The 13554-nt window shown below is 45.7% G+C and overlaps 1 protein-coding gene across 1 annotated transcript in view; it reads left to right on the top strand.

Moving 5' to 3' along the window:
* The window catches only part of DCAF12 (DDB1 and CUL4 associated factor 12), a 46247-nt gene extending 33247 nt beyond the window's left edge, over positions 1-13000 (top strand). Inside the window, exons 7-9 of the mRNA XM_040336037.1 lie at positions 300-462; positions 5885-6057; positions 11834-13000. Of these exons, the coding sequence (XP_040191971.1) occupies positions 300-462; positions 5885-6057; positions 11834-11992 (495 nt within the window). The 3' untranslated portion in view covers positions 11993-13000. The remainder of the gene's footprint in view (positions 1-299; positions 463-5884; positions 6058-11833) is intronic.
* The last annotated feature ends 554 nt before the right edge of the window (positions 13001-13554 follow it).

The raw sequence follows: 13554 nt of genomic DNA on the forward strand, positions 1-13554 counted from the left end.
CTCTCCTCCATCACTCTTGTCCATTGAAATGAGCGGGCACCGCGGCCGAACCGATGGCAAAGCTCCGCTGCAGTGGCGCTTTGTGGGTGGTTTTAACCCTTATTCGACCGCTAGCGGGGGTTAAAAGTGCCCCGTTAGCGGCCTCATACCTCCACAAAAATTACGGTAAAGCACCACTACCGCTTGCGCCCCAGTGTGAAAGCGGCCTAAGAACGAGATTGCATGAATGCATTAACTGGCATGTCGTCCTGTATGGATATAAACATGTATTGATTGCTATGATTTCTGGTTTTGTGCAGCTTCTCTCCATCAAGTTACCGTACTGCAGAGAGAACGTGTGCCTGTCTTATGGCCTGGAGTGGTCGGTCTATGCGGTGGGATCGCAGGGTCATGTTTCTTTCTTGGACCCCCGGCAGCCCCCACAGAACGTCAAGTCGGTGTACTGCAGGGAACAGGGCAGCGGTGAGTGTGGTCATAGCCTGGATCAAACTTTTTTTTTTTTCTTATTTTTATGTAAAGAATATCACAGCATTAAAATAACACAAATAAGTTATTCAGACATAATCGCAAAAAACAAAACCAACACTACATAATAAGAAAAGGGGGGGGGGGATGTAAAGAAAGAGAAATGGTACAACCACTTTTACCTACAGGTAAGCCTAAATTATGGCTTGCCTGTAGGTGCTGAAAATATCTCAGAAACCTCCACAGTTTAGGAGATATTTACATTAGAGCCGTGTGCCTGTCTACGGCGCACTTTATAAACAGGGGTCATGCTGTGACTGGCGGTGCGCACATGCGCGGGAGTGACGTTACGCGACTCCGGCCAGTCACAGAGCCGGAGTTCGCATCCCCAGAAGGCAGAGGGGTGTAAATGGACGCTCGCTGCTAGTGGGGACAGCGGTGACATCGCAGGCTTCGGTTTAAGGTAAGTGACACATAATGGGCTACTATGCGATGCACACTAGCCCATTATGCTTTAACTTTACAGGGAAATAAAGAGCAAGTAAAAACCCATCAGGGTTTACTTCCTCTTTAACCACTTCATTACCGGCCCATAGTCATATGAATTCCACAAAGGGGATCTCCTATCCTGGGTGGACGTCATATGACGTCTTGGACTTTGTGCGGTGATATCTGAATGATGCCTGCCGCTAGAGGCATCGTTCAGATATCATTGTGTTCCGGCGGCGATCCTGCGCACCATAAGGCGACGGGAGGGGACATCACCCCCCTCCCGCCACCATCCGGTGCTTCTCCGGGCTCCCCCGTGCCATCGGGGGCCCGGAGAAAGGATCGCCCTGTGCCGGATAGGAAGCATAGAGATGACTGGTGACCATGCGACGCATGCAGATGGACACCCTAGGCTTATACTCGATTCAATAAGTTTCCCAGTTTTGGTGGTAAAATTGGGTGCCTCGGCTTATATTCGAGTATATACGATAATTTTATTTCATCACAAATCAATTGAACCTAAACTTGGTGTATTGTATAATTGTGATCTCGATATTTTTTTTAACGATTAATCATACCATCGGACAGGGGCAGTATGATTTGAAAACAAAATTCTGCAGTCTGCTTGTGAACCCTTTGGTAAGCACAGACAACGTGATGGTTACCAAGGTTTTGTTTAGCGCAAAATTATTTGGAAGTGCTTATGTGCCTGCAGCAGCAGGGGCGTACCAATAGGGTGGCGGCGGGGGCGGTCCGCCCCAGGTGCCACACATTGAAGGGGTGTCAGTGGCCGAGTGACTTCACTATGTGGGGTGCACTCCATACCCAAGTCGGGTGATACTGTCTAATCATCCCAAGGCATCCCTGCTGGGTCTGGCTGCTCCATTTCCCTTTAGGTGTTTTTTAGAACACCCCCATCGCCGCGGCCGCAATGGACTAGTCCAGATCGTCCACTCGTTTTATTGACTGAATTCCCTCCTGCTAGCTCCGCCTCCACCCACCACTGCAGCCTCAGCCTGTGTCTGTCATCTCTCTCCGCTGGGGCGGCTCGGCTGCTGCTTTCACATACAGACACAGGCAGGATCAGGAATCGAATCCATCTGGACCTCCCAAGTTACTCCCTAGCAGAGGCTGAGTCTGAGAGCCTGAGGGTGGACAACAGTGGTGAGGGGGGAGGGGTTGTATGAAGAAGAGCCTGGAGGAGTGTGTCTGCCTGCTCTGCCACCCTGTGTGTGCTGACCTGATTTGGGGGGGTGATTGATGTGCCCACCACCCCCTGCCATGTGCACAACTAGCACTGTATGTAGCTGGCTTGATTTGGGGGGGGGGGGGGTTAATGTGTCCACCACCCCCTGACGTGTACAACTAGCACATGTGCCTACCACCCCCTGCCATGTGCACAACTAGCACTGTATGTAGCTGACTTGATTTGGGGGGGGGGGGGGTGATTGCTGTGTATGCCACCCCCCTGCCATGTGTACTAGCACTGTATGCAGCTGACCTGATTTGGGGGGGGGGGGTGATTGCTGTGTCCGCCACCCCCTGCCATGTGTACTAGCACTGTATGCAGCTGACCTGATTTGGGGGGGGGGGGTGATTGCTGTGTCCGCCACCCCCTGCCATGTGTACTAGCACTGTATGCAGCTGACCTGATTTGGGGGGGGGGGGGTGATTGCTGTGTCCGCCACCCCCTGCCATGTGTACTAGCACTGTATGTAGCTGACCTGATTTGGTGGGGGGGGTGATTACTGTGTCCGCCACCCCCTGCCATGTGTACTAGCACTGTATGTAGCTGCCCCAGGGCTGTCTTAATGAGAGGGCACACTGGGCACTGCCCAGGGGCCCCGCCCAGGGGCCCCAGTTGCATGGGGGCCCCTGCTCTTTCCCCAAAGCAGCTGTTCCTTGGGCTGCCCCTCTACATCCCAGATATCCCTCCAGCACTCTGACCCCTCTACACCCTAGATATCTCCTACCTACTTGATGTAAGTTTACCTGCATTGTCTCTATTGTAGGGGCCCCAGAGCATTGCTTTGCCCAGGGGCCCATGATGCTATTAAGACGGCCCTGATTTGGGGGGGTGATTCCTGTGTCCGCCACCCCCTGCCATGTGTATAGTGTAACACTGTAGCTGACCTGATTGGGAGGGTTGCAGAATGTAGGCATATGCGATTTACAGTGTGCAGAATGTAGACACGTGCGATTTACAGTGTGCAGAATGTAGACACGTGCGATTTACAGTGTGCAGAATGTAGACACGTGCAGAATCCAGGCGTTTGCTATGCTATGGTTTTGTTTAAAAAAAAGCAGTATTATCTGTTCAATAAATGTTATAAATAATTTAAATAGGTTTAAGTAAGTTAACTTATTTTCCAATGTTTTTTTTTTTTTTTTTAAGTTGATGTAAAGTTTACAAATTCGTGCAATAAATGTTCTTGAAAACATGAAAAAAAATTGTGGGTGTTTTTCCAGGTAAACGTTGGGGGGGGGGGGGGGGCCAGATGTAGGATCCGCCCCGGGTGCCAAATGCTCTAGGTACGCCCCTGTGCAGCAGTAATTATTGATCTCAACAAAGAAACTCTCCACTGCTGCAGTTTGTAGCACTTGGGGGCCCCATCACAGGAGTCTAGTTTCCCTGCAGCGTTATGGGCCACAGAGCAGTACAGCAGGGGGTGTGTGATGTGGGTGTTTTTTTTTTTTTTTTTTTTATTGCATCACACTGCTCCCCTTTTTGTTAAAAAAAAAAACACGAACACTTTTTAATGTTCAGACAGACACTTCATTCGTATCACTGAACAGAAGCGCAGTTTGCTGCAGTTGTGCAGTGACATGGAGATTTCCCAATAAACCGCGCGTGTCACTTTTAACAACTATGCTTTTAATTGGTGGTCACACCGCCATTCAGTTCTTTCTCTTCTACCTGCAACTCAGAGGGCTATGACCTCTCTTTCGCTGAAGTCTCACAGGAGCTCCTTTGTTCCATAGAGACCTCACATGTTCTCAGGCTGTAGAGGAGATACAGGAATGATTGACACTCCCTTCCTACAGCAGTCTGAAAAGCAGCCAAACTTGATATCAGTTGGTGAGGGCTGTGACAACACATTCCATCTGTCAATGCTACAACGTGTCCAACCCTATTGAAAGCATTGACGGAATAATTCAAGAAGCTGGGACAGAAGTTAAAGGGACACTGAGACCCGGTTCACACTGGGGCGACGCGGCAGGCGACGCAGCCACCTGACAAGTCGCGTCCCATTCTAGTGAATAGAACCGTTCTAATAGGAGCGACGCAAGTCGCTCCGACTTAGGAAAAGGTTCTTGTACGACTTCAGGGGCGACTCGGGGCGATTTGCATTGACTTCTATACAGAAGTAATTTTGCAAGTCGCCTTGGAAGTCGTCTTCAGGTCATCTGGCCGAGTCGCCCCTGCAGTCGTGCCGCCCCAGTGTGAACCGGCTCTTAAGGTTCCCGTTTAAAAAATAAAATAAAAATAACAAACATGTTATACTTGTCACCACTGTCCAGCTCGGTTTGCACACAGTGACCCCGATCCTGGTCTTCTGGGGTCCTTCGGCGACTGTCTCGGCACCTTCCCGCATCATAGGATCTCTCTCCCATGGGGGTTTGTTCTTGAGGGTGCGCTCCCGTGATACAGCCGCAGACTATCACTTGGCCCCGGCCCCCGATGCGCCGCATCATTGGATGTAATTGACAGCAGAGCGAGCCAATGACTGCACTGCTATCAATACATCCAGTCTAGTCAATCAACGGCCAGACTGAGTGGAGAAGAGGGTGTCAGGGGCAAGCGCAGCAGGTGAACAGGCTCAGGTAAGTAAAATAAGAGGGCTGGGGGGGGTGTCATTGACATTTTTTAATGTATAGGATGCATTAAGGTGAAAAAAAACGAACCTTTACGACCCCTTTAAGATATTGGCAGGCGTATAAGATATCCAATAAAAGAAAAAAGTGAGCCTAAAATAACACTTTGAATGTTTTTGAAGAAGTTGAATTACTGTATAAGCCAAGTTTTTCAGCACTTTTTTTTTTTTTTTTTTGTGCTGAAAATGCCCGCCTTGGCTTATACTCGTCACCTTTTTGCGCCTGATCTCCTGGACCCCATACTTGGCACACATTTAGCCCCATTCTTCCTCTACAAGTGTGCAAAGTTTGTTGTCTAAGGGCCCTTTCACACGGGGCGGATCAGTAATGATCCACCTCCGTGTGTCCGTCAGCTCAGCGGGGATCCTCCGTAAAATCCCCGCTGAGCCGTCGGCTGACAGGGCGGTTCCTGCACGCTGTGCAGGGACCACCCTGTCTTTTCTCCGCTTTCCCCTATGGGGGGGGGGGATCGGATGAACACGGACCGTTCATCCGATCCGCAGACGGAAGAAAAAATAGTATTTTCTTCCGTCCGCAAAATCTGAGCTTTGCGGAGGCGGGTGATTACGGGTGTCAGCGGATGTTTATCCGCTGACACATGCAATCACATAGGGACCAATGTATGTCCCGTTTTCATCCGCAAACGGATGGATGAAAATGCGGACATGCGGCACATGTAAAAGGGGCCTTGGGGACCTACAGCTGGGGAGCACTGATTTTTCAAAGCCGGGGGACTCCTTCCATAGACTCCCATGTTAAACGTGAGGCATGGGCACATTGAGGCATGCACATGGACACCCTAGGCTTATACTCGATTCAATAAGTTTCCCATTTTTTTGTGGTAAAATTAGGTGCCTCGGCTTGTATTCGGGTCAGCTTATACTAGAGTATGTACGGTAATTTTATTTCATCACAAATCAATTGAACCTAAACTTGGTGTATTGTATAATCTTGTGAACGTGAAGTCACCCTTCAGTAAAGGTTCAGATCTCAGTATGGCCAACTCCAAACCTGCTCTGCTGTCTTACTAAAGTCTTAATATGTTTGTTTGAAGGTATCCGATCGGTGAGCTTCTATGAACATATAATCACCGTGGGGACTGGACAAGGCTCCCTCCTCTTCTATGACATTCGAGCTCAAAGCTTTCTGGATGATTCTATTGGCAGTATCCAGCCTTCAAAGTCTAGAGGAGAGATGCTGAAACTGTCTACAGGAAAAGGCTGGTTGGTAAGTACTCACCTGTGTGTGCTTGGAATACATGGGATTACTGCAGACTAACAATTCATAGCTGTCATTTTTGTGGGAGACGTCTGTGTAATGTTGGCCACACTTTTTTTTTTTTTTATCTGAATTCTGTTATAATAATAATAATAATGGTTGGCATCTTTCAAACTACTTCTACCTGGGAACCCCCCCTGCACATATGCAGGTATAAGTAATGACTCTAAAACATTTTATTTTTTTGGTGCATTCGTACATTGATTGCGATCAGCGTTATGATGCACTTCCAGGTAGGTATGCTCATACTGGCTATGGATCAGAGGAAGTAGATTGAAAGACGCCAACTATTATTCAACTGGCAGCGCCAGGTTAAAGAGGGAGTATTTCACTTTAAGCTGTTTTTGATTAATTTTTCAATATTCTGGACTATTTATTCCGATTAAAAAATGAAAACTAAATTGGAATTCTGCTTTAAAGCTGGGCAAACACAATTACATCTTTTAACCACTTTCCACGACACATAAACGGCCGGGTGGGTGCTTTCTCCTGAGTGGACGTTCAAGAACATCCCTCAAAAGAAGCGGGATCGTGCGTCCACTTTCCCGCCCAGTAGTGCGTTCCCGATGCTTTTGTGTCACCCGGACACGGTACATCTCAGATCAGCAGGAGGGCTCTGTGATTGGCCCTCCTGATCACATGATGGCTGTGTCCAATCACAGCCGTCGTGTGATGTAAATAGAGAGGCGGTTGCTAGGTGATCGGCTCTCCTCTCTTTACACGGAAGTTGTCAGTGAGGCGAGGGAGAGCGAGTCGTTGCAACCGGCCAGTGATCAGTATGAGCTTTTTCTTTTTTTTTTTTCTCTTCAGCTTTTTACACACTGATCACCGGCCCAGTGTCCCCACAACAGTGTCAACCCCACATAGTAAAATCATATGTCCCAATGATCATCTGCGCACAGCTGTCCGTGATCACACAAACCAATTATTATACACTCAACAGGTGCCTTTTTTTTTTTTTTACGTAAGGCATGTAGCGGAATACATTTTGACCTAAATTTATGACCAAATTCGATTTTATTGGATTTCTTTTAAAGCGGAAATTAGAAAATGGGGTTTTGTTTTTGCTTAAATAGCAAAATATAAAAAACCAAGTGTTGGATAAATACCACCAAAAGAAAGCTCTATTTGTGTGAACAAAATTGTAAAAATTTAATTTGGGTACAGTGTAGCATGACCGCGCAATTCTCATTGAAAGTGTGAGAGCACGGAAAGCTGAAAATTGTTCTGGGAAGGAAGGGGGTGAAAGTGCCCGGTATTGGAGTGGTTAAAGTGTAGTAAAGTCAGTTATCACGTCTTCAACTAATCTTTTACCACTTCCACCAGCTCATTCTCCACAGTTACAACCTTTTGTACCACCTGCTCCACCGTATTTGATTGTAAGCTCTTCTGAGCAGGGCCCTCTTAATCTTCTTGTATTTTATTGTATTGTAACTGTTGTATCCCTTTTATATTGTAAAGCGCTGCGCAAACATTTTGTTATGTTGCAACCAAAAACGTAAAATGTATTGTATTTTTGTATTGCAAAAAGTGGCACATAATTGGGAAGTCGAAGGAAAATGATAAATGGTTTTCTAAAATTCTTACAAATCTCTGAAACGCGTGGCGTGCATTCAGCCCCCCTTTACACCAGGGCTGTGGAGTCGGTAGATAAATGTTCCGACTCCTCAGTTTTATGTACTTCCGACTCCGACTCCTCTGTATTAATATGCGAATGTATTTTATACATTCCTTGAGGGAAAGAAACGCAACCTACCACAGGACTACTGGCTGGGAAGCCAACAGTCTACTGTATTGCACAGTTTAAGCAAAAGACAAACACAATGAAAACAATCAAGTGACTGGATAGTAGCAGCAGGCATAAACATCAGGAACAGGATCTTTACCAGTTCAAAAATACAAACCACATTATTTGGTTGTTTTAGAACAAAAACAAAGCTTATCTATAATGAACCAAAAACAAAATCTGTAAAACCTAGAAATGGTTTATATTAATCTTGAAATGTAGTTATAGGCTTAGCAAATGCAAATCAATTCAATGTAGAGTTCTAAGGAAGAGAATTGCCTCTGCCAGATCCTCTTTCATAGAGGCTCTTAAGTCAGACTTTATTATTTTTAGGGCTGAAAATAATCTTTCCACACTGACTTGGGTGGGTGGCATTGCAGTAACTATTCTGGCCACATCACTAACGATCTCTGGATAAACAAGGATGGCTTCTTCAACAGTAAGTTTTGATGAGCGATCATACTTTTCAACTTCTTTTAGTGCTTTATAAAACTCCTGTTGGAATTTTTTTATTTGGACACTTACTGGTTCTCTAACATGCGTTCCCTGTAAAAGCAGAACACAACACTATGGAAAGTATAAGTATTGCAGCTCCTAATTGTGCGTTGCGTGCCATATAGTGAAGCACATGAAAAGCATGCTTCTTCACGGTCACTTAACGTGTTCGTTTTGCGGTTACGTGAGGCACTGCATGCATTGGTCTTGATTCTTACAGTAGAGAAGTCATTAATTATAACTTTTTGTCGGAGTCGGTGCATTGTTTGCCGACTCCAGGTACCCAAAATTTCCCCCGACTCCGACTCCTCGACTCCGACTCCACAGCCCTGCTTTACACCCATTGGAACCAATTACCTTCAGAAGTCACCTAATTAGTAAATGGAGTCCGCCTGTGTGTAAATTTATATATACAGTATAAATACAGGGGTTCTGTGAAGCTCTTAGAGTTTGGTTAGAGAACCTTGGTTAATAAACAGCATCATGAAGACCAAGGAACACGCCAGACAGTTCAGGGAAAGTTGTGGAGCAGTTGAAAGCAGGGTTGGGTTGTGTAAAAATGCACACCACACTTTTCACATATTAATTTTTAAGTACATTTGAAAAACATTTATAATTTTCCTTCCACTGCAACTTTCTGTTGATCTTTCACATAAACTCCCAATAAAATGTACGTATTTGGTTGTAACCTAAAAATGTGGAATATTCCAAGGGGTATGAATACTCTTTTAAGCTGAGCCGCTGCGCTGCATGTCCATTCAGACACTGAGCCGTGGCTCAGCTGCGTCTTTCTCCTCATTGGCTCACTGAATTTGACAGAAGTGGGAGCCAATGGCGTCAGAAGGGAGAGTCCCTGGACTTTGTGGTTCTCGTGCAACATTGCTAGATTAAAATGGAGCTCAAGTAAGTATTATGAGGGGGGGGGGGGGGCGGGTGGCAGAACATTTATCCAAATGCATAGTAATTTCATCTCAGCCCAGCCAATGAAAATACTTAAAGCGGGGGTTCACCCCAACAAAAAAAAATTTTAACATGACATTCAGCCGAGTTGTCAGAATGACAATCGGCTGTTTTTTTTTTTTCATTTCAGTGCCGCACATACCGTATTTTCACCGCCGCTTCCGGGTATGTAATCTGCGGGACTGGGCGTTCCTAAGTCATTGACATCCTTCCGACCAGCGCATACATCGCGTCACGAGTTGCCGAAAGAAGCCGAACGTCGGTGCGCAGGCGCCGTATAGAGCCGACTCGCAGTCTGGCTTCTTTCGGCAACTCGTGACGCGCTGTATGCGCCGGTCGGAAGGATGTCAATCACTTAGGAACGCCCAGTCCCGCAGATTACATACCCAGAAGCGGCGGTGAAAATACGGTATGTGCGGCACTGAAATAAAAAACCGCTGATTGTCATTCTGACAACTCGGCTGAATGTCATGTTAAAAAATTTTTTTGGGGTGAACCCCCGCTTTAAATTTGCCAGCAGGAAGCTCTGGGACACATCAACACTTGAGTAAAGGCGAGTATAGTTCCGCTTTAACGTGGGGAGATGCGTATGCTGCACTGAAATTCCAAGCAGAATTGTCGGAGTTCTTCCCAGCTTGATTACAGAATTCCTTCTAATGGTGGTAAGGCTTCTGATTTCAGCTGGATCTCTGGCAGAGCAAGATTTTCTGTGTTTTTTAGCATTTTTAAATGAGCAAAAATATGGAGAAATGTAAATGTACTGTACCAGTATCTCACAAAAGTGAGTGCACCCCTCACATTTTTGTAAATCTTTTCTTCTATCTTTTCATGTGCCAACACTGAAGAAATGACACTTTGCTACAATGTTGTGTAGTGAGTGTACAGCTTGTATAACAGTGTACATTTGCTGTCCCCTCAAATTAACTCAACACACAGCCATTAATGTCTAAACCGCTGGCAACAAAAGTGAGCACACCCCTAAGTGAAACTGTCCAAATTGTCAATATTTTGTGGGGCCACCATTTTCCAGCACTGCCTTAACCCTCTTGGGTATGGAGTTTACCAGAGCTTCACAGGTTGCCACTGGAGTCCTCTTCCACTCCTTCATGATGACATCACAGAGCTGATGGATGTTGGAGACCTTGCGCTCTTCCACCTTCCGTTTTGAGGATACCCCACAGATGATCAATAGGGTTTAGGTCTGGAGACATGCTTGGCCAATCCATCACCTTTACCCTCAGCTGCTTTAGCAAGGCAGTGGTCATCTTGGAGGTGTGTTTGGGGTCGTTATCATGTTGGAATACTGCCCTGCGGCCCAGTCTCTGAAGGGAGGGGATCATGCTCTGAGGGGATCATGCTCTGCTTCAGTATGTCACAGTACATGTTGACATTCATGGTTCCCTCAATCATCTGTAGCTCCCCATTCCCGGCAGCACTCATGCGGCCCCAGACCATGACACTCCCACCACCATGCTTGACTGTAGGGAAGACACACTTGTCTTTGTCCTCCTCACCTGGTTGCCGCCAGACACCAAATACATTTATCTTGGTCTCATCAGCCCACAGGACATGGTTCCATTAATCCATGTCCTTAGTCTCCTTGTCTTCAGCAAACTGTTTGCGGGTTTTCTTGTGCATCATCTTTAGAAGAGGATTCCTTCTGGGATGACAGCCATGCAGACCAATTGGATGCAGTGTGTGGTGTATGGTCTGGGCACTGACAGGCTGATCCCCCCTCACTCCTTCAACCTCTGCAGCAATGCTGGCAGCACTTAGACGTCTATTTCCCAAAGACAACCTCTGGATATTACGCTGAGCACGTGCACTCAACTTCTTTGGTGGACCATGGCGCGTCCTGTTCTGTGTGGAACCTCTCCTGTTAAACTGCTGTATGGTTTTGGCCACCGTGCTGCAGCTCAGTTTCAGGGTCTTGGCAATCTTCTTATAGCCTAGACCATATTTATGTAAAGCAACAATTCTTTCTTTTCTTTTTTTTTTTTTTTTTTTTAGATCCTTGGAGTTCTTTGCAATGAGGTGCCATGTTGAACTTCAAGTGACCAGTGTGAGAGAAATGACACCAAATTTAACACAGCTGCTCCCCATTCACACCTGAGACCTTGTAACACGAGTCACATGACACCGGGGAGGGAAAATGGCTAATTGGGCCCAATTTGGACATTTTCACTTGGGGGTGTACTCACTTTTGTTGCCAGCGGTTTAGACATTAATGGCTGTGTGTTGTTGTTTTGAAGGGGACAGCAAATTTACACTGTTATACCAGCTGTACACTCACTACACAACATTGTAGCAAAGTGTCATTTCTTCAGTGTTGTCACATGAAAAGATAGAATAAAATATTTACAAAGATGGGAGGGGTGTACTCACTTTTGATAGATACTGTGTATACCGTGTTGTGTTTTTTATGCTCTGACATGCACCTTTTTTTATAGTTGATCTGACTTTGCCTCTATTCTCTTCTCACAGAACCATAACGACATGTGGAGGAACTACTTCTCGGACATTGACTGCTGCCCAAATGCTGTTTACACCCACTGCTATGACTCGTCTGGAACGAAGCTCTTCGTAGCAGGTGGTCCTCTGCCAACGGGTCTTCACGGAAACTACGCCGGCCTCTGGAGCTAGTGAACGCAGCCCAAAAGAAACGGGCGCTGCCTATTGCCTCCTCCCACGCTGGAGGGCAGAGACCAGAATAAAGGGGGCTCCACTTAAATGACTCCTGCCCAGAATTTTTTATTTTTTTTGTCTTTTGTTTTGTGAAGACGATGCTTTATTCGAAGATGTTGGTCATCCAATTTTTGTCTTAAAATGAATCAAAGCTTTTACAAAAAAAAAAAAAAAATTGCTTCTTTTTTAAGAAGTTTTCTTTTACTTAAATTTGAGATACTTTCACACACAGTCTTAAGATCCTCCCTATTTTTTGTTTTAAATTGAGCTGCAGTCCCTCTCCTCTCTTGAGAAAACTGGCCTTTCCAAGAGGGAATGTCTGAAGTGTCCGACACTCTCAGAACTGTCGTCCTTGTGACTGCTGCCATGCCAGGTCCTCCTCCAGTAATAACAGCTCTCCTAGTTTTTGTCACCAGCACTCTGAATTTGTACAGCACCTGAGATCAGGAATACTCCAGAACATTCCAGCCAGAAGGACCCATGCCGTGACCACTTTGCCGTACTTGGTCAGGTCCAGAAATGACTGCAGCTCCCCAATAAACCAGCTTGGCCTCCTGTAATTAGCTGTGGACAGATTCATTAGGTGGACACTACTGGGTTTTCTGTGAAAATCCAGAGATATTATGTATGTGTGTGTGTGTAAGTACATGCGTGTGTACGTGTGTGTGTGAGTACTTTTTGTGCTAAGTACATTGCATAACTTGGAGTGAAAAAAAATAATTAGGTCATAAACATTATTGGTTAAAAAAAAAAAAAAAAATCTTTATCCATTAGGTCCTGCTTGGAGGACTTTTTATTTTATCTTTTTTTTTTTAAATGTAAAGAATTCTAACAAAACTGTATAATGAGAGCATTGAACCAATAAATCGTAAACAAAATGTATATGATGTGCTATAAATTTTGTGATGAGAAAATCCCAAATCCGTACTCCTGTATTTTAATATAAAATGAAAATGTTCTATCTTATTGGGAACTTGTAGTAATGTTAATTGTGCCTAAACGATACCTTGAACAATATAACTTTCTTTATCATACATTATGGAACACAGATTCAGGCTAATATTTATTACCTTCTGGGTTGTTATCAGAATAGGCTACTTACCAAGGCCGAGAGCGGTTCGCTGTTGCGACTAAGCGCAGTCCGCCCCCTGGAGGTGGTACAGAGGGTGGATGGCACCAAGAGGGAGGCACAAGCTACCTGCAGGCAGGGTAGAGCTTGCGTGGAAGTCCTGTAGAACTGGAGCAGGGACCAATGGTTATCAGGGTCCAGCAGAAGTGAGTGAAAAACGTATATAGCGATGCACATGCGAACCGAATCGCCTCTGGGCGCTTGTTTGACCATTTCTTCTTTGACCGCAAAAGAGAAGGGCTTTGATCTTTCTCCTAAAACAGTGATGGCGAACCTTGGCACCCCAGATGTTTTGGAACTACATTTCCCATGATGCTCATGCACTCTGCAGTGAAGTTGAGCATCATGGGAAATGTAGTTCCAAAACATCTGGGGTGCCAAGGTTCGCCAT

Source organism: Rana temporaria, chromosome 1 (genome assembly GCF_905171775.1).
Source record: "Rana temporaria chromosome 1, aRanTem1.1, whole genome shotgun sequence".
NCBI lineage: Eukaryota > Metazoa > Chordata > Amphibia > Anura > Ranidae > Rana > Rana temporaria.